Source organism: Globicephala melas, chromosome 10, assembly GCF_963455315.2.
Source record: "Globicephala melas chromosome 10, mGloMel1.2, whole genome shotgun sequence".
In the NCBI taxonomy this organism is placed as follows: domain Eukaryota; kingdom Metazoa; phylum Chordata; class Mammalia; order Artiodactyla; family Delphinidae; genus Globicephala; species Globicephala melas.
In genome coordinates, this window is record NC_083323.1 from 59,098,906 (window position 1) to 59,119,675 (window position 20,770).

The window sequence follows — 20,770 nt, forward strand, 5'->3', positions numbered from 1 at the left end:
CCCACGCGGGTGGATGTGAGTGCGTGTTCACGGAGCGCAGCGCAGGCGGCGGGCGGCAGGACTTCGCTCTGGGCGGTGCTGTGGTTTCCCTGGGTGTGTGTTTTGAGTTTCTGTGTGAGTGCGTGCCGTTTCAGAGCCGCCGGTGCGTCCCAGGCGTGAAGGAGGGGTCGGGGACGAGTCCACAGCTCTCTGCCTGGGGTCCTGGGCACTCGCTGAGTGAGGCCACCCACCACCAGAACCCAGCCCCAGACCAGACCCTCGCATGTGTGGTCCTGACTTTGAGGCGAGAAGTCTAGCTTGTGCTCTGAGTGGCCACGGTATCCCACACCTCTGCCCCCGTTCCCTTAGCGCGGTCTTCCTGACACGCACCCATCATGTGGCCTTCCCCCTGGTGCCTCTAACTACCCACCTGGCGGGTGGGAGTCTCTCCTAAGCTTAAAGCTTTCCAGAGAGAACTCACAAGAGCAGGCCGCACCCCATCTTCATTTGGCTATAGATAACTCCATAAGGACCAGGAAATCATTCCTATCTCATCTCAACCCCTGCTGTAGCTTTCCAGTTTATTTCCTCTTATTCTGTCTTCTGTGAAAGAAATCTAATGGCTAAGGGCGCAACACAAAAGTTTAGCAGCTTAAAGCATCTGTAGAATGTATGATCTGGAATTTGAACTCAAGACTTATAACAGGGCAAAGCCTCTTCCATCAAATTGAGTCCTACCTGGAACTCTGGCAGGAACCACCTTAGGATTCCTTAAACTCCTCCTCCTTAATGACCACCTACTTTGGCATTGGGGAAAATCCTATATAAACAGAAAGTGGAGATGTATTCTCTAACGAATCCATGATCCCAGAATGTGAGTTTTAATTTCAAGAACTCTGGAGGTTCGAAGGAGGGGTGATAAGGAAAAGATATGTACTCCATTCTAAATATCGGGTGGAAGCTCCCCTCTTCCCAAGCAATGGAGGAGAAAAGAACAGAAGTGGCAGCGTGAAGAGTCCCAACGTAAAATGATTGCCTTCTAGGCAATTAGGTTAGGTCAGGCCTTCCGACCTGACAGGACAGAGAAGTATCAGCAGAACCAGCTCCCAGGAAATACAGAAGCAGAAGGAGAGAGCAAAGTCAGAGATGCAGAAAAAAGCAGAAAGAATACTGAGACTTCAGCCTCTCTGTCCATCTAACTTCAGCATACACTGTTTCCCCTCCTGGCCAGTGGAACTGCCCCAGCCAAGACATAGATGCCTCTGAGATCCGAGTCTGACTCCTACACAATCCAGCTCTCAAAACCTGAGAGCAATCACCTTCCTTATCAACTGAAAAAGAATGGGCTGGAAACCATAATTCTTTTTCTTTCTTTTTTTTTAAATTTATTTTTGGCTGCATTAGGGGTCTTTGTTGCTGCGTGCGGGCTTTCTCTAGCTGTGGCAAGCGGGGGCTACTCTTCGTTGCGGTGCGCGGGCTTCTCATTGCGGTGGCTTCTCTTGTTGCGGAGCATGTGCTCTAGGCATGGAAAGTTGTGGCTCGTGGGCTCTAGAGCGCAGGCTCAGTGGCTGTGGCGCACGGGCTTAGTTGCTCCATGGTATGTGGGATCTTCCCGGACCTGGGCTCAAACCCATGTGCCCTGCATTGGCAGGCGGATTCTTAACCACTGCGCCACCAGGGAAGTCCTGGAAACTATAATTCAAAAGAACTGCAAAATAAGATTACAGCTAAAGAGCTTTAATTAGGAAATTGGGATTAGAGCTAAGGAGCTCTCCAAATTAGGCAGGCATTTCAAGTAGAAGAGGTGGGAAAGAGGCAGGAGATGTACTTCCCGAGGGATCGCTCAACGTTTCTTGTCAACACAATGACATATCCCATCCCTGCCCTCTCAGGCCCCCAAGTCCTAACCCAGTTTAAGAAAAGGAAAATTCACTCACACACACACACACACACACAAATTATTCGTGAAAGATACTTCAGAGTCCATATAGTCTCACCCCATCCATTTAACAAATGAGAAACTAAGCCCAGAAAAATTGTGTGGTCCCACAGAGTCAGTGACAAAGCCAGGGCCAAGTCTCCTAAACTGTTTCTAGTGCTTTTCTGTTCTGTGGCTCTCTTTCTCTTTCTTTATCCCCAGTCCTGGCATTTAACCTCAACCTTGTTTCAATCCAATCCCATTTCTGCCTTACCCTACCTCTAGAGAGGTAAGAACAGGGTATGTCTGCTGCATTCATAGGCTCAAAAGACCACCACCGTTCTTCTCTCCCAGTCTTTTCCCCTTGTCCTCCACCCCCAGCTTTCCCAGGCTCCTTCTGCCCAACCTTATCCCTCTCTTTTTCAGCTTCCAAACTGCCTCTGCCCCAGACCCTGCCTCCTCACTCCCCTAACCCCAGCCGACAAGCTTTGAGTTTGATAAAGACCAAAAAGAAAAGAAAAGAAAAGAAAAACGATGCTTTGGCAGCGGGTGGCGGTGACGGCTGGATGTGATCTGCCTCCTACAGGAATGCTATTTAAAGGGGCAGCCTCACAATTCTCTCCCTCCAAAGTGACAAGAGAAAAGCCTGCTCCTCAATCTCTCCAGAGCTGCAAACTCAGCTCAAGTTAACTTCTGACTTCCTCAACCTGCACCCTGGCCTGCCGCTCCTGCTTCCTATTTAGGTGGGAGGGAGAGGACTTGACAACTCATCGAGGTGTGGGGGCTGAGGGGGGATTCATCCTCGTCTCCTTTGATGACAGGTACTTAGGAGGAGCAGGAGGCCCTGGGAGGACTGGAAGAACACTCGTCCCCCAACCACGTGAGTGCATTTCCACCAGGTGCCAGCTTCTCAAAGTCAAACTTTGTTGGAGGAGAACTGATCTAGGCAAGAGGATCTAAGGTTAGGGAAGTCTTGTCCCTAGCGGGGACCTCCTTCCCTTCTGGGTCCCCTTGTGCAAACCACATTTGTTCTTTCCCTCCCAGGCAAAGTGCCAGAGGGTGAGATCCCCTCGGCCAGGCCCCGGCCCCCCTGCACATGAAGGCTGCCCTCACCCACCCACTGGACTGAACAGCATAGTGGGGGAAGCACTGTTTTTACTGCCCAAAGGAACGGGAGCTCCTCTGCAAGCATCTCGCCCCGGGTCTGGTGGGAGCGATAATTCTATCTCATTGCTGCAAACAAGTTAATGGAGATTTTAATGAAAACACTGCACTGATGAAAATGCTGAGGCTAGAACCTACTCTCTGTCTGTGAGACAAAACAATCGGGGTCAGAATTTCTCCTTGATATTCATTCTGCAGTTCCTTTTAGACCTAACTAAAGCGAGCTGGGGATCTGAGAGGAGAAAGCAGTTCATTGTTGATTGCATCCCAGACTGTAAGAGGTCAGAGACCCTCCTGGCCAAGGAAGTAAACTGCCTAAAATGCCAATGGGTCCTGTTACCTCATCTGTCCTTCACCTCTAGACAGTCACCTTTTGTTTCAGGTGGTAAAGGCCATATGTCCTCACCTTCTCCTGTTTTTGCTCATTCTAAGGTCTCTGGATTCTAACAACTAAGCCTTCCCTGAGGAAGAGACAGTCGGGGAAGGTAGAAAAGGTTTAGGACTGAATGTCATATTTGGGTCCCAGTTCCAGATGTACTGCTAAACATGTGACCTTCATTAAGTCATTTAACATCTCTGAATCTGCTTACTGGCCTGAAATAGGGAAGCCTTTCCCTGGCTACCTTGCAGAATTGTCTTAAGGATGCGAGAGCACTTTGAAAAATTTTATGTGGTAGAGGAGTATGTGTGTGATTATATGTTTATAAAAAGATATTATATCGGGCTTCCCTGGTGGCGCAGTGGTTGAGAGTCTGCCTGCCGATGCAGGGGACGCGGGTTCGTGCCCTGGTCCAGGAAGATCCCACATGCTGCGGAGTGGCTGGGCCCGTGAGCCATGGCCGCTGACCCAGCGCATCTGGAGCCTGTGCTCCGCAACGGGAGAGGCCAAAACAGTGAGGCCTGCGTACCGCAAAAAAAAAAAAAAAAAAAAAAAAAAATATATATATATATATATATATATATATATATAATGTCATTATTACAGATATTATGTCTACCCTCTATTCCCCTGCAGCAACTTGTCTTGTTGTCCTCCTTTAGAAAAGGAGGACAGATTTGTGTTGCCAGGGGTTAGGGAAGGGGGAGGGGGTTTGCAGGAGGGACATAAAAGAACAATATGAGGGGTTCTTTTTTAAAATATTTATTTATTTGGCTGCATCAGGTCTTAGTTGTGGCGCGTGGGCTCTTCTTTGCAGTGTGTGGGCTTCTCTCTTGCTGTGGCACGTGGGGCTCAGTAGTTGTGGCACACAGGCTCTCTAGTTGTGGTGTGCGGGCTCTAGAGTGCATGAGCTTAGTTGCTCCGTGGCATGTGGGATCTTAGTTCCCCGAGCAGGGATTGAACCCACGTCCCCTGCATTGGAGGGCAGATTCTTAACCACTGGGCCACAAGCGAAGTCCCTGAGGGGGTTCTTGCAGTGATAAAACTGTCCTGTGTCTTGATCATGGTGGCGGATGTGTGAACCTACATGTGATAAAGCTGTACAGAGCTAAATACACACAATGAAACGAGTATTGAGACTGATAAAGTGCTGTTGGCAACTTGTGATTAAAAAAAGATGTAAACATGAAAAAAAATCCTGGTTATGATGGCATAGTATAATTTTGCAAGATGTTACCTTTGAGGAAAACTGGTAAAGGTACACAGGATCACTCTGTATTATTTCTTACAAGTGCATGTGGATTAACTATCTCAATAAATATTTTAATTTAAAAAAAAAGTGATTATGTCTACCCTCTATTCCCCTTCAGCAACTTGTCCTGCTGTCCTCTGGGAGGCTCCTCTTAGCGATTCCACATGTATATGGAAAAAGGATCTCCCAGCTCCTCAACGAGAAGATCCCAGCAGAGATATAAGAGGGTAAGGGTAGTTGCTCAGATATTTCTGAGCTCTCTCTTCCTCATCAACTTTGCCTTCAGTCTCAGTAGGCCTGACCCCAAATCACTCCTTAGAACATAATGTCCTTTCCATAGCACAGAAGGACAATTCGCTGACGCACGAAGCAGGACCCTCTGATGCTTCTATCCTAAAGAGTAGACAATTGTTGCTAAGAAAAACTTGTGTATTGATTATGGCTGCCAAGTTTAATGAGTATTGACTAAGCCTGGGTCTCGAGAAATAAAGATCGAACACACAAATATCTAAAAATAGCTAACAAATAGCTTTAATGAACTCCGATGGATTTGCTGAAAACCAAAAATCGCTTCCCTTTTATCATGGAAGTATAGACATGACCCTAATTAATCAATTAGTTAATTATATTTGCCCATTCCAACCACTCTAGACTTGTGACATACATGATCTGTTGCTCCAGTCCTCCCTGGCACTGGGTGCACAGAAGTGCTGGATGGGTGCCACTGTTTCCTGCCACGGAGTTAACTAAACCTAGTTTAGTGCTATCTTGAATGCCCTGGGCTTTGTGACACTTGAAATTCTAATTAGTGCAGAAAAGGGCGAAGCTGAAACAGCTTGTACTCCCTCAAGTATACCTACTCTCAGGGCCCTGTAACCTAATGAGGTCTATGAAATTTAAGATCTAGAAGAGAAATTCCTGCCTGGAGCAACAGCTGTACCCAGGATGACAAGGGGATTTGGGTTAAGTTAGTCCCTCCAAACAGGGGGGAGAATACCCCCAAATGCTATGTGACGGAAACTCACATGACACTGGTCCAATTAGTTGTCCTGTGACCTACAATTAATCTAGACTGACCCTCTGCTCTGGGTTGTGGCGATGTCAAGGAAAAGCAGGAGGGTTAAAGTTCAACAGATGAGAGGACTTAACTGGTTACCTACAAGGTGTGGTAGGGCAGGTGAGGGGGGGTTTGGGGCAGTGAAAACCTCTCAAGAGCACTTCCTCGTTGCCCCTGCAGGCCGCAGAGCTGGAAGCAGAGGAAGAGACTCACGGCTCCTACAAGAGCTCCCACGAGGGAAAAAGGGGCTCCTTTGCTACTACTTTGCAGTAGGGGCAGGCCGAACGCTTGCTGAACACATTTGGAGGAGGAAGAGAGGAGATAATCGTCCTAATGAATGTGCAGAAGACAAAAGCAGCTCCAGTGGGAGGATTATAGGCTCATTATGGTTTAATATGATGATTGATCATCTCTGCCCGCCAGCATTGTCCTAGAATAGTGATGAAGGTCGAAAAGACCCATGCCAGTCAGAGCTCAAGCTCTAGTCCCCAGAAGATAGAAAACATACTTGTGTGTCAAGTTTTTTTCATTGTAAAACTTCATACCCGTGGCCCCAATCCCCTAAATTTTTTCCATAAAAAATCCTCCACTCCCCGCCCCAGTGGGCCCCACTTGTCTATGATATCTCAGCCCTGGGCTGTTCCCCCATATTCCTCTTCACCAACTCTGGCTGATCCTCTCTCTAGCGACCCCACCCTTTGAGAAAATAGCCACAGTTTCCACTGCAGCGCGGGCTGAGGCAGGTCCAAGGGGCCCTTCAGTGGGTACTGGCCGACACTCGGTTCAGGTGGAAGGCCCGGGATACCTCCCGATAGGCATTTCGAAGCAGGACATACGGGAAACAGGACTCCAGCATGTCCAGAGTCAGGAAGGAGGATTCCTCCACCACCTGGAAGAGAAAGGGCCAAGACAGATGAGGACCCCAGGTAGGGCGTACCTCAGTGACACCCTGTTCCTCTTCATTCAGTTCCCTGGGCCCTCTGGGGTGCTTAGAGTTACAAGTGAATGGGGTTCCCAAGGCACTGTCCCCCCGTTCCTCCCACACTTCATTCCACTCTAGGAAAGCAATGTGGCCTCTTCAGCTCCTTATAATGGCCTCTGTGCCCCTCCTCAGGGTTATATAAAGGGCTCAGAAGAAGAAAGCAGGAAAGAATCACTTCTCTAGCAACGGAAAAACTCCCATTCTCTCCCATTCTGGATGCTAAATCATGCGTGGGTGGGCAGCACAGATGCAGGTAAAGATGGATAAAAGAGCTAAAGACAAAGCTCTGCAGAGAAAGAAACAATTACCACTACAGGCCAAGAAAGAGGGGTCTGGAATCCACACGGGTCCTCTTGGGCTGGGCCTCAGTCTCCTCCCTCCCTTAGTACAGTGCTTGGGGAACAGTAAGGATGCTGCATGAAGGAGCAGGCATGATTAATTAGTTTAATTAGAAGCCTGTGTGCTGCGGTAACCCCTGCAGCCCGCAGAGCCAAGCAGAATGATAGATGGAGATACCTGGGTAAGACAGAGGGAAGCGGGGCAGGGAGATATTAGCGAAGAGCAGCACAGCCTAGCGTTGGGCCAGAGGGCCCCCTTCCCTAAGGAAGGAACAGGGTGTCTTTCCTTCGGTACTCTCCTCACCCAAGAGGTTATGGGACTAAAAACACACTCTGGAGAGAAGTGTCCCATATCCTCTGGCAGTTCACACAGATGAGCCTTCCCAATATGTCTGGTGTTTCAAGTCCTGAAAATTCACTCAGGGAAGAGAATCTACCGTCTCTACTCTAACATGTGTCTCTCCCTGAAGCCCTTTCAAGTTTTAAAATTTGTAAGATACTGCAATTCTCAAACCATGCGCACACAATACACACAACAGCCTCAGAAGAGGAGACACCACAGGCTGAAGGAAAAGGAAATCTGCCCGTAAAACTGTAGCTCTGATCTTGGGTTGGATGACAGAAAGAATTTCTTGCTACACACGAGACTTTCAAAACTTAAGCCAGGAGACAGATAGGATCTCTTTTGCAGGACATGACCCTTGGGTACAGGGAAATGAGTGGGGGCTTCAAGAAGACCCACTTGCCCAAGACTTCTATTCTCCGCTCTATTAAGCACAGAAAACCACAGGGCTCCTAACTGGAGGAAATTCATGGTAGCGGAAACAGCCCTAGAGTGAAGGCCAAGAAATGGGTTCTAGTCCCAAATCTGCCCATGTATTCTGGGGGAGACCTTGGATGTCATCTTTCCCTCCCTCTCACCTATGAATTGTGAGGACTGGACTAACTGCCCGCATCTGATCTGGTTCTGACATCTAGGATTCCATGATCCTATGAGAGAGTCATTCCTTCCCCCGTGACACCCAAGCCAGGAACAATCTGACCGTAGTGGGGATGGGCACTGCCCAGGCTTGACAGCCAAGACAGAAAGACCCCACAGACAGAAGTGCCTGCCCAGGATTTGGGGCTACCTGAGTAGCCTCTTAACTCAAAATACAGCCCCTTCCCCTCAGTCATTTCAAATTCTCTGTGGAACCATTTGCATTTAAATTGCTTTGCAGCAGCTAGGCCCTCTGTCTCTTCCCTCCTACAAAAAGTGCCTGGTCCTAGCTCTGTTCCAGCCACTCTGCAGGCCTGTGATGCCTTAAGGGGCAGACAGCTTCCCACACTTTGGGGCGGGGGGAGGGTGGGACGCAAAGCAGAGGGAGGAGATGGCACGGAGCGGCAATACAGCATCACCTCCAACCTCACAGAGGTGAAAACTGCCCAAGGGAATGAACAGGCGTGCCTAAATCATCCAGAAACTAAACTAAGCAGTGGAGAGAGGGGACTAACATTTATTTAGCCTCTCTTATGGAGTAGGCACTTTTATATATACCGTCTCATGAATCCTTGCCCCTCTATCATAAGGATAATTGACCACTTTCATGGCTGAAGAATCAGTCTCAGAAAGGTTAATTAACTTGCCCAAGGTCCCGCTGCTCTGAAGACTGTGCTCTACCTAGCATACTATACTTGCCTTCCCTCTGCCCTCCTTTGCCTCCTGTGCCTTCTCACCCCTCACCTCACCCCCGCCCCCTCAGGTCCATTCTCTTCTCTTCTCCATCATAATCCTTAATCAGCCCAGCCTAGGCCTTTTTCAAGCTGGAGAAACGGAGACACAGACACCACTCAATGCCTGTGTATTTAAAGAAGGAGACCCAGAGGGAGTCCCAGGCTTGCCTGCCCCTAATATTTGTCGGCCTGGCCAAGAGTACAAATGGAAGCCCATATACCAGATGACTAAATAAATCAGACAAACTATTCTTCCTTGTGACCTTTGCAATATGTAGTCGTCTCTCAGTATTCATGGGGTACTGGCAGGGGATTTGTTCTAGAACCAGCCCTGGAACTAATTCAGGGGATTCAGACACCAGAATCTGTAGATGCCCAAGTTACTTATATAAAATGGCATAGTATTTGCATATAACCTACAATATCTTCCCATATACTTAAATCACCTCTAGATTACTTATAATACCTAATACAATGTAAATGCTGCATAAGCCATTGTAAATACAGTGTAAATGCTTAAATAGTTGCTGGTGTGGGCAAACTGAAGTTTTGCTTTATGGAACATCTTGGAATTTTTTTTTTAATATTTTCAATCCATGGTTGGTTGAATCCATGGCTGAGAACCTGTGGATATGGAGGGCTGAGTGTACCTTTACAATTTCATGGAAGACAGGTTTGAATCAAGAATTCTTAGACCCCTCAGAGTTCTGCACCAGAATAGGGGGAAGAGAGGGAATCAGCCTCCAGCCTGGCCCCCTTCTCCTCCCACCCCCAGTCTGGGGGATCTGTATACACACATAAACTTCCTGTCTGCACATCTAAACTCCAGCCATACATTCCGTGGGCTCTAGAGCACAGTCTGCCTCAGTAGGATGGACTTGGAGAAGCTCAGCACAAGCCCTACAAGTGGGCTGGAGCTGCTTAGCAGAGAATTCTGAGGCCCTAGAAATCTTTAGTGGGGGCTTCAAGGTGGGGCACAGGCTCCAGGTGGGCATGTCCTCTTCCTGTAGGCCAGAGGGGGCCACTTAAACCCAGGGCCCCGGACAGGAGCCCCTCCTGTCCACATCTAAGTGCAGCACTAACCGAGGGAATCAAACTTTAGAGCAAAAGAGTAAACATGTTGAAGAGGGAAACAGGGTCAAAGAGGAAAAGATTTTTTTTAAGTTAACTGGGTCAGAGTTCCCAGAACTTTCTGCCAAAGTCGGGGAAAGGCCACAGCTTGGGAAGACAGAAGAGACAGCAGGAGCTGTCTGATTCATGGCCCACCTGGCTCCCTGCCTTACAGCTTTTCAGCTAAAATCCCATCCCTCCTCTGAGCCCCCATCCCCCTCCCCCAGTTCAGCTGTGTGCTACTCAGCACCTTCTTCGTGGTACTCTTAAGGACAAGAAATACAACGGTAGGAAGTGGTCAAGTAAAACCAAACATGTACTGGACAGATAGTTAAGGATGAGGGACACAGCTGCCCCACCACATCAGACTCAAGAACACTGCAGGGAACGGGGCCCAGTTAGCTAGGGGCTGGGAAGACCCTGTCCTGCAGAGAAGTCCTCGAAGTCTCTACTACCTTGGGATTACAAGACAAGTCTAGAATGTTAGCCAGAACGTAAGGCCTAGACCTCCTCAGGCAGAATTAAGTTCTTAGTTAATGCTTTTGGGTGATAATAATGGCTGGGAGCCAAGGACCCTAAAGAGGAACCTCCTTCTGGCCCTTCCTCTAAGACCAACTTACACCAGATACATACCAAGCGCATAAGCAGAGAAATGGATTCCCGATTTCTGGTTTTAAGCTTGTCAGTCTCCTGGCCCAGCTGCAGGAGGCTGACGGAAGCTACCTGTAAGGGAAGAACTTGTAAGGAAGCAGATTTTTTTTTTTCGCGGTACGCAGGCCTCTCACTGTTGTGGCCTCTCCCGGTGCAGAGCACAGGCTCCGGACGCGCAGGCTCAGCGGCCATGGCTCACGGGCCCAGCCGCTCCGCGGCATGTGGGATCTTCCCGGACCGGGGCATGAACCCGCGTCCCCTGCATCGGCAGGCGGACTCTCAACCACTGCGTCACCAGGGAAGCCCAGGAAGCAGATTTTTATGGTCAGAGTACGACAGCCTCAGACTAGGAGGTGAGTTAAGAAGTGCCGGGATGCTCCTGGAGGCTCAGGGTGGGCAAGCGGCAAATCCCCCAGGTCTCAGAGATGCACACTGCCTCTAAACTAGCCAGTGCAGACAACAGGAGGTTGCTGGAGGAGAGGCTGCAAGGGGCGAAGAAAGAACCTGCAGCAGAGGCAGGTAATACTGTATGCCAGGAGATTAATCTCTTTTCCTAGGCGGCCTCCAGACACCACTGTCATCAGACCGTTTACAGCTGACTCCCCACCCGACCAGAGACAGGGCTGGGCCTCTGATTCAGACACAGCGCTCTTGGTATTCTCCTCCTGTCAGCTCCCGAATGGCTGTCCTCTTCGTTCACCTTCAGGCCCCCAACAGATCAAAGAGGGAGAAAGATATGTCACTAATTGCATCCCAGGCCCAGGTTACCTGTACTCAGCAAACAAAGAGGGTAAAAGGGGAAAGGCGGGGGGTGATTCCCTTCTCACCCCATCTTAGAGATCTGGTGTGACTCCTCTTTCTATCCAAGATGCTCAGAGCCCATTTTGTGTGGCCTGTTGTCCCAGTTTAAATAGAGGCCCTCTCACTAAGCTTCCAAGTCCCTGACAGAAGTCCCTGACAGAGAAGTCTCAGGACAAGAGTGTGATTCCCTAGAGCATATGATCTACTGCTTCCTCCTAAAAAGAGACAGATAAGGACCTAGTTTTTAAATCAGGACCGTGCTTTGCAAAAGAATAAGCTCCCTATTGCTGAGAATGCTCCAGCAGGCAGTGGGTACTGGACCATGTTTCAGAGGTGTATGGACGGGATTCCTCCATGGAGTATTTAGAATGGGGAGCTCTGGGGCCTCTTTGAACAAAGGAAAGAGATTACTTATTCTGTGATTTTCCAGAGGCAAAACTTAGATCAATAATGATAGCTACAGGGAGTCAAACTTCGGCTAAAAACTATTTTAACAATTTTTTTCAAACAAACTGGCCATAACCTATAGTAAAATCAGCTGCTTGACTGTAAGTTCCAGTCCCTAGAAATCTAGACCAGTGATTCTCAAAGTGAGATCACAGGATGGGCAGCACCAACATTTCCCGGAACTTGTTGAAAATGCAAATTTTCCAGCCCCACCTCTAATCCACGGAATCAGAAATTCTCCAGGAGATTCTGACTTACAATGAAGTTTGAGAAGTTGAAAAAAGCTTGACTTTTTATCAGTATTAGAGTTGGAAAGGGCCTTATAGATGATAAAACTCAGTGTCTCTCCAACTTCACTGTACATCTGGTCTCCTGGAGACCTTGTTAAAAACAGAGGCCTGGACTCACCCTAGAATATTCTAATTCAGTAGGTCTGGTGTAAGGATCAGAAATCTGTATTTTAACAAATTCCTCAGGATAATGTAATGCACACCAAGGTAGTGAATCATGGATTCAGTTTAATCTTTCTAGTTAATAAATGGGAAAACTGAGGACCCAAAAGTTTGGGTCTTCAGAGATCACACAACTGCTTAGTGGCAGATCCAAAACTAGAGCTCAGATTTGCTAACTCTTAGGCCAATGCTCCTTCCAAGTATTTGGGCAGAGGCTGAAATACCAGCTGTTACAGAATATAGAAGAAACCCCTGCCTTTCACAAAGTGGCCTCTCACTACTTAATGAATAGGATGGGAGGTTAGGCTCCAAGACCTGCTCAACAATAACTGTCTATGGATTTAAGTCAAACCAATTCCCACCAGACTTTGCAATCATCCATTCCTTATAACCTATACCCACTCACCACCAGAAATTCCTTGAGGTGAGTTTCAATGTTCTTGTTGTAGAGGGTGAAGAGGGCAGCAGACACCTGGATGATGGCTTTGGTCAAGCAGTGAATATTGTTGCTGTAACCTAGGTAATTATTGACAGAGAGGGAGAGAAAGGAAAGGGAAGTGAGCCACCCCAGGTGACCCCAGCTAGTAACTTCTCATTTTTTCAGGCTGGGCCATCCCTATTTGACACCGAAAGGACTGGAAGGCATTTGAGGATTAGGAGAAGGATATTCCTATGAAATTTCACTGGAATTGAATTTTAGGAATAGTTCATTCTCAAGTGCTTTTTGAAACAGAACTTTATATCTGAGTCAGAAGTCTCTGTTTTCCAGATAAATGTCTCCGTCTCATATCCCGACCCCAGGACACTAACCTAAACTGCACTGGTTCCTCAAACCTACTCCTTACTTACCATCCTTCTCAATGCTATAGAAGGAAGCTGGGTCCATGGCAAGAAGGGGGAGGGAAACGGCAAGAAAGATCAAGAGCAGGCAGGCCACCTTATATTCTTCCTCAGGGGATGACGTATCTGGAAAGAAGGAAAAAGGAAAAGAGAGTAAGGTCAGCAAACAGGAGTTTTCTTCCAGGGGGTCCTACTTCGCCGAATTACTAGGAGGATCACATGAGAAATATCTGTGAAAATAATTTGTAGAGCACTATAGGCAAGTCATTACTGCTGCAGGGGACAGTACTAGCCTCCACTGATAGTGAGAGGCCTGAGTCCTGGAGGCTTCCCCTGGTGACTGAGCACAGCTCTTGGCAAAGGGCTCTGCTGACACGCAGTTTGAGGGCACTCTGTCAGCTACCTGATGGGGTGCAGAGGCAGGAAGGAGAGGAAAGAGTCTCACCAAAACTGAGAGAGAAGAGGGAGAGCCAGTCTGGCAATTTTAAAAGGGCTTACTACCAGCCCCCTGATTCCATCCTATTCTGAGTGTGTACAAGTATGAATGTGCTAATCCGAGGAAATGTGTAATGGAAATATAAGAGACAAGTGTGAGTCCAGGGGAGGAAGTGCATGGTGTCAAGGTGATTATAGGGGAGGGGGAGCACAAGATCATTCTGGGGAACTTGGATGCTATACCACACAACCTAGTACGAATTCACGTCTACTGTGTATTGTTCGCTCATCGTTTCATCTGCATTACTCTTATTTCCCCAACCAGATTGTAAGTTCCTTTGAGCACTTGCTGAGTACCAGACTCTTACTTAATACTTTTTAGCTGATTGACAGATCAACTGGTTAGAACCTGATTAGAAATCTAAATTGCCTGTGGAAGTATTTTCTGGGAATTAGAGACTATGCTTTAAGTCTTTCCTTAGCTCCCAGTTTATAACCTCTGAATTCACAATCCTAAATAAAGGTTTCTTTGAGACTGACATTTTTCCACCCCAAAATAGGGCCCAAGCCCTCCGTTGCCCCCTTTCCCCAATCTTACCAGTTTTCAGATTGGCAATGGCAGCCACCAGAGCTGGGTCAATGTCACAGCCCACCCCTGCAGCAGATGCTAGCTCAAAGACACTCAGGGTCACCTGGTAGAGAAGAAAACAACATTCTGGAGGGTATCCCCTGGAGAGAAGTGCTTGACAGAAGCTACAGGCAGTCAAGACTCCTGGATCACAGATTCTAAACTTTTGGTGTACTATCATCTTTGCTGCGTATTCCTTTCATAGATCTCCCTAACCTACAGGGGAAAGAGGAAAAAAAAAAAATCCAGTTCTTTAGCTTGGCATTCAGATTCTCCACAATACAAATTTATTTTTTCAACCTTATTTCCTCAAATGCTTCCTACAGTCAATGCAGCCAGGGTAATTTATTCACTGTCTCCAAGCTACAACTTACTTTCTTACTTGCATGCTTCGGTTCATGTGCTTCCCTCTTCTAGAGTGTCCTTTCTTCTTGAGAGATGATAGAAAATATATATATTGGTCCCTGCCCCTGGTTCCTGACACAGGGCTCCTAAAACCCTTGTAATTCCCTAAGTGATGAAAGCACTAGGAACATTTTTTTGGTCTTATGTGGCAGCTCTGGGTGTGCTCCCGAACAGCTCCCGGAGGCGGCTGCTCCCCAGAAAGACCACGCTTGGGTAGAAGTTGGGAATTTCCAGCCGCACCACACCCCCACTGCTCCAGAGAGGGGAGCAGGCCTGGATATAGGGTTAATAATTGATCATGCCTACGTGAAGAAGCCTCCATAAAACCCCAACAGGAAGGAGTTCAGAGAGCCTCCAGGTTGAGGACACATCCACGGACCAGGAGGGTGATGCAGCCCAACTCCACGGGGACAGAAGCTCCGGCCCTCAGGATCCTCCCAGACCTCGCCCCACGTATCTCTCCATCTGGCTGTTTATCTTATATCGTTTATCACATCCTTTAATAAACTGGTAGATGTGTTTCCCTGAGTTCTGTGAGCCACTCTAGCAAATTAATGGAAAATAAGGAGGGGGATATTGGAACCTCCGACCTACAGCCGGTTGGTCAGAAGCACAGGTGACAACTCAGGTTTGCAACTGGCTTCTGAAGCGGGGAGTAGGTGCAGACTTGTGGGAGTGAACCCTTAACCTGTGTGATCTGACACTATCTCCAGGTAGATAGTGTCAGAATTAAGTCTCAGGACACCCAACTGGTGTCACAGAGATTTGGTGGGGGAAAAACCTCCACACATTTAGTGACCAGAAGTGTCAGAAGTGAAGTGTTCTGTGTGAGAGGAAAGAAGACTCACAGGAGAGAAACACGCAGGAAAGAACTGGGTTTTTCCCTACATAGGAAGGAAAAAAGTCTAGAGTTTTTCCTATTTACCTCTCCTCTACTTATATCTAAGTGACACCCACCCTTGAGGCCTAACTCAATCTCATATTCTCTATGGCGCCCTCCCTGCTGACCTCAGCCCAAGCTCATCTCTCCCTCCTTAACCTGGTGCCACTTACTTCACAGTGGTCACACACAGCACCTGGTATCATCAGTTTTCTTTTCAGATTGGAGGTGAGACGTATGGCTTATCTCATCAACTAGATTACAATTTTTTTTTTTTAACCTCATGGCATAGAGAGGGGAGAAAAAGGCTTTGGAGTGAGAAGATCTGGGCTCAAATCCTAGCACCACCACTTACTAAATGTGTGACCTTGGCTAAAAGTTACTTAACTTCTTCAAGCCTCCATTTTCTCATCTGTAAAAGTGGGATAATGATACCTACCTCACAAAGTTGCTGTGAAGATTAAATTAGACCACATGTGTAAAGCATCTAACCTAGTGACTCACAGAGTCACTAAGACACTAATAACCGTTGTCCCTTTCGCTCTACTTCCTTTCTCTCAAAGCCAGGAACTCTGCATTTCTTTTATCCTCTCTAGGCTTTAACACAATGCTAAGCACATAGAAGGCATTCAGTTAATATTGATTGATTGATTCCTGAATCCCTCACTGTACTTAGAATCAGGTTCCCAAGATGTAGCCCCAAACACCCACCCACAAATTACTCAGACCCCTTTTGAGGTTAAAAAAAAAAAAAAGACTTGAAAATGTTCTGAGAGAACAAGGATAACTGTTTCAACAGTAGATAACTAAGTAGAGTGTCTTATGCAAAGAACCCCACAGACATAACAATAAACACACTGCCTGTGGTGCTGGGCACAGAAAGTTAACCTCAGCCACATTCTGCTCTGCCCTTTATTTAAATTCCCTACTAACTAAATAACCCTGCTCATGGCACCCATGACCTAGGAGATCAGGGACCTGGTCCATGACCTGTGGTTTTCTGGAGGAAGAAAGTGATCATTGAAGGAGCTTCTGTTCTCTTCTCCTAATCTTCTCACCCCTCTGAGGCAGTAACAGAATCTCTGACGGACAGGTCATCCCCCACGCCACCCGACCTGCTCATTCTCCCAGGCAGGCAGAGCCTAAAGCTTGGAGCTGCCTGGGAGATGCCAGCTAGACACACTCCTGACAGGCCAGAGAGTTCAGCCCCACCACCAACACCTGCCTGAACCCCAGGCTCACCGTGACACCAAAGACCTGCCCTGAAGGAGCAGCCAATCCAGTGAAATGTCACCCCCTCAGGGCCCGTGACCCCTTGACCCTCATCATCTGATTTCAGGCAGAGAGGAGGAAATGTTCACAACTCTTTTGACCTCAAGGTAAAGGAAGTTTTTTTCTCTAAGTTTTCTTTTTTTTTCCTGACTACTTCCTGTTAACCAGTTTCCTCTTCTCACAGACCTCCCTCCGTTAACGGAATCAATTATAAGAGAAGTGCCCTGCCCTGTGCATTTGAAGGCCCTTGTTCCCAGCCTTCAGCTGTATTTCCTGCAAAACATACTTGTTTGTTCTAGGTGATTCAAAAGGCAAGCTGACGTGAGGTGGGGGAGGGGGAATGGATGTTTAACTTGGGTGCTTACAGAGTCCCCTCCGCCTTTCCCCATCTCTAGAGGAAATGAGGCCCAAGGCAGGTGACACACACACAGAGGAACCAGAAAGTTTCAGAACTAGGAGGAAGAAAAGGCCAGAAAAAGAACGGAAAATCTGAGGGCAGACAGGGTGGGTAGGAATGGAAGAAAAAAAATTTACAAAAAGTACCCAGGCTCCTGACTAAAGAGGGGACTTGTCTGCATATAGTTGGGTATCTAATTTGGACATCTTAGGAGAAAAGCTGTAGAAACTATCCTAGAACTTACTCCTCTCCCTCCAGTAACGTTTCCCTAGCCCCCGCAGGATCTCCCCAGGGCTCCCCAGCTGTGCACCCTCTCGCCTGACCAACGCCCCTCCCTCCACAAAAATCTCCCCCAACGTGTTTCTATTCAAATTCTGGCTCTTCTCCCTGCAGTATTCTTCAGAGCCCCCTCTCCCTTACTAGATCCTAGCTCTATCCATTTTCAACAACAAAAATCTCCTAATTAGATTCCACTTTGCACTCTCCCATACCTTGATATCTGTGTCTGGGGTGACAAACTCCTTCAGGCATTCAATGGGACCCATAAGAAATGGGCAGTGGGAGGAGAAAACCTGGAGGAAAGAGAGTACAAATGAGTCCAAGGGACAGTGGCCGACGCCTTCAAACAGGTGGAAACAAAGAAACAAAAAAAAGGCCTCAGCTTAGATAAGAACCTAGCCAGCTTCCCATGCCACTTCTCTCCTCATGCGTCTAGGTTTCTTCAGCTCATCTAGCCTCAAAGAACTTCCAGGACCTCTACCGAATTAAGCTCCGTTCTCCTCAATGCTCACCAACCCTTTCCACAACTTCTCACACAAGCCCTACCCAAGGCTTTATCCTGTGGCAGCCCCCTCTCCCCCAGCTCACCTCCCGAAGTCCCTCTTGGGCCATGGCCCTAAAACTGAGGATAACTCCAATGATGGTCATACGCTTCAGTACATTATCAGCCCCTGAGGAGAAAGAAGAGCGTTCAAGAAGAGAACTCAGGAGAATGGCAACGGTTTTGCTTCTTCAGACCCAGCCTAGGCCCCAGAGCCCCAAAAACCTGTCATCCACAATGCTTTTCCCACAGTTCCTTCTCCCTTTAGGAGACGTGCTCACCCATCAGCTGGGGAAGCAGAGAAGCCATCAAGTCTGCCTTGCTAAAGTTGGATCTGATCTGAACAAGCACATCCATGTTTTCCACCACCAGCTTCTGCGGCCGGGACACAGAGCCATTAAGCACGAAAAGATGAGACCCATGGTACATCTTCCCCCCAGTCTCCTACCCCTACCCTTCTTCCCCCGGGGGCTGGACCTTCTTCCCGGGGGCTTGCTTCCACGGTACCTTCAGCTCCACGATCTGAGAGGTCACATGCCACATCAGGTTTTCACTCAGGAACTTCATGCCATAGGGGCCCAGGAGTTCAGCCAAAGCCCGCAACTCTGGAATAGAGTCACAGAGGCCCCAGGTGGGACTCAGAGAACGCCGGTGCGTTTGCACAATAGCTATAGGGTACCGTGAACACCTTAAGTGTTTTCCAGCAAGGAAAGGAAGTGGGAAGTTGGAGAGCAAACGTAGCCTGAAATCCTGTATTCAGGTGAGAGGTCTGGCCTGCCTGTGGGACAATTTACCCTCTCCCCACTGGTACCCACACCAAGACGTACCACAAATGATAACTATTTACTTTTCATTCCCATAAGAATCTAGACTTTCCCAGTCCCTTTACATGGCCCTGGACTTTACTCTTGCTGGACCAGTCCCTTTACATGGCCCTGGACTTTACTCTTGCTGGACTAGCTGCACTAGCTTTATCAGATGTTAAGCTCCTCTCTGAGTCTCAGTTCACTTCTCTGTAAAATGAAGAAATTAATATCCACTCTGAATACCTCCCAGAGTTGATATGATAGCATAATCAGTACACATCCCCAGACTCCCAGTTGTCTTTTCCCCTAAATTCTTCTTCCCTCAAGTCTGCCCCATTACCTTATCCCTCCCTACCCAACCTGCTTCTGGCCCTTTGTGAATTAAATAAAACCTGGCTGAGGAAATCCCATGTTAGAAACACTAGTGACAAATTCAGACAGGGAAGAGCTCCAGCTATGACCTTTGGCTATGGGCGGTCCCAGCAGAGAAAACCATAAAGACCAGAAGTAACAAGAGACCAGTAGAGGAAAGGTGAGTTTAATATAGTTAACAAGAGTTCAGAGGGAAAAGGAAATCAAGGCTCCACACTCAAGTGTTTAAAGGCAGGACCAGTTGATCTCCACCTCTACCATTGACAAAGGAAGTGGAACTGGTCACAGCAGCTGACACAGAGCCTCATGTGGAATAAATACTAAACATTTTTAGTCACCTATTTACAATAGGAACAACTGAGCTGAGAACTAGAAAAGGATTTCCAAACTGGTCAACTTAGATAATTCTAAAATGGCTGACAGAGAGGCAGAGGGGCTGAACTGCCTTCTCTGGAGAAAAGACACACTGATCTACTGATTTGGATCTGCCAACTCTCCTTACTCTGGTCCTCTCTAGGCTAGTAACCCTAGGGCATCCTTCTCTATCCATCTATCTATTTTTGCAGCAGCATTGCCCCATCACCATGGTAACCCAGGGAAATTGGGGTGGGGGTGGTAGAAGGGGGAATCAGCATTACCTCCTGCGGCTCGTCAGTTGTCAGAGAGACCTAAAGCTGATTTTAGATGCTGCCTACAGTCTGTGGGAGGAGCTGATAAGAAGGGGACATCTGAAGCCTCCAACAGGTAAAGGGTAGGGTCAGCTCACTGATGGAGTCAGTATGAGGGTAAGAAGAAGGCAGAGCTGGAAAACAGAACTGTATACTCTGACTTTCATAACACCCCCCAAGGAAGGGGAAGAATGGAGAGGGCAGGGTCATTGAAACATCTCCTACCTGTCTCAGATACCACGCGGGGTCCATGATTTACATGGAGGTGAGAGGAAGGAGGAAGCAGTAGGATAGTTCATGACTCAGTCAGTCAGTAAAACAAATCTATTAAAAAGGATCTGCATGGCTTCAAGCCCTCTTTAAAAAGAGAATAACTTCCCAACTCATTCACGACACACTCCTCATCTGCCTGCCTTGAGACACAAAAGCGCTTCTATACACTGGGAAGCAGCGTGACATAGTGACTAAGCACCCAGGCTCTGGAATTTGACTGCCTTGAGTTGAAATCCCAGTTCTACCATCTATGAATGATGTATGACCTTAATCAAGCTCCTTAACCTCTCTGTGTCTCAGTGTCCTCATCTGTAAAATGGGGGTAATAAGAGTACCTACCTCAAGGCTGCTGTGAGGAGTAAAGGAGTTAAATACATGTGAACATTTAGAGCCAAGCCCACACTAAATGTCATCCATTAGCTCATCATCATTATTAAACATCAGCAATCCAAGCACTAGCTAAGGCTCTAAAACTTATCCCTCAGGAAGAAGATGCCATGATGTCAGACCACTGTTTAATAATTCCAAACATCAGAATGTCCTCCTTACATTTATCCTTTACCCCTCATTATATGTCCTACTCTTTACTCTTTGTGGAAATGGAAAATAACCATTTACTACCCTTCGAAGAATAAATCCTTTCAGTGACTTGAGTGCCCCTGCCTAGCTCCTAACTCCCCGCATCTTCCCTCTCCACCTTCAACCCCCAAGCCACTCCTCAGTTCTGGGTC

General features: G+C 47.7%; 1 protein-coding gene across 13 annotated transcripts in view; it reads right to left on the reverse strand.

The window, feature by feature from the left end:
- Window positions 1–5,201: 5,201 nt before the first annotated feature.
- The window catches only part of NCKAP1L (NCK associated protein 1 like), a 122,441-nt gene continuing 106,872 nt past the window's right edge, over window positions 5,202–20,770 (reverse strand). For 10 of the 13 annotated variants that reach the window (XM_060306448.1, XM_060306447.1, XM_060306451.1 and 7 more), the window contains 9 exons: window positions 18,428–18,525; window positions 18,202–18,295; window positions 17,968–18,050; window positions 17,592–17,672; window positions 14,117–14,210; window positions 13,093–13,209; window positions 12,650–12,759; window positions 10,526–10,615; window positions 5,202–6,638 (listed from right to left, as the gene is read on the reverse strand). In XM_060306448.1, the coding sequence (XP_060162431.1) occupies window positions 6,507–6,638; window positions 10,526–10,615; window positions 12,650–12,759; window positions 13,093–13,209; window positions 14,117–14,210; window positions 17,592–17,672; window positions 17,968–18,050; window positions 18,202–18,295; window positions 18,428–18,525 (899 nt within the window). In that variant the 3' untranslated portion in view covers window positions 5,202–6,506. The other 3 variants (XM_060306444.2, XM_030866748.3, XM_060306454.2) reach the window with 3 other exon arrangements.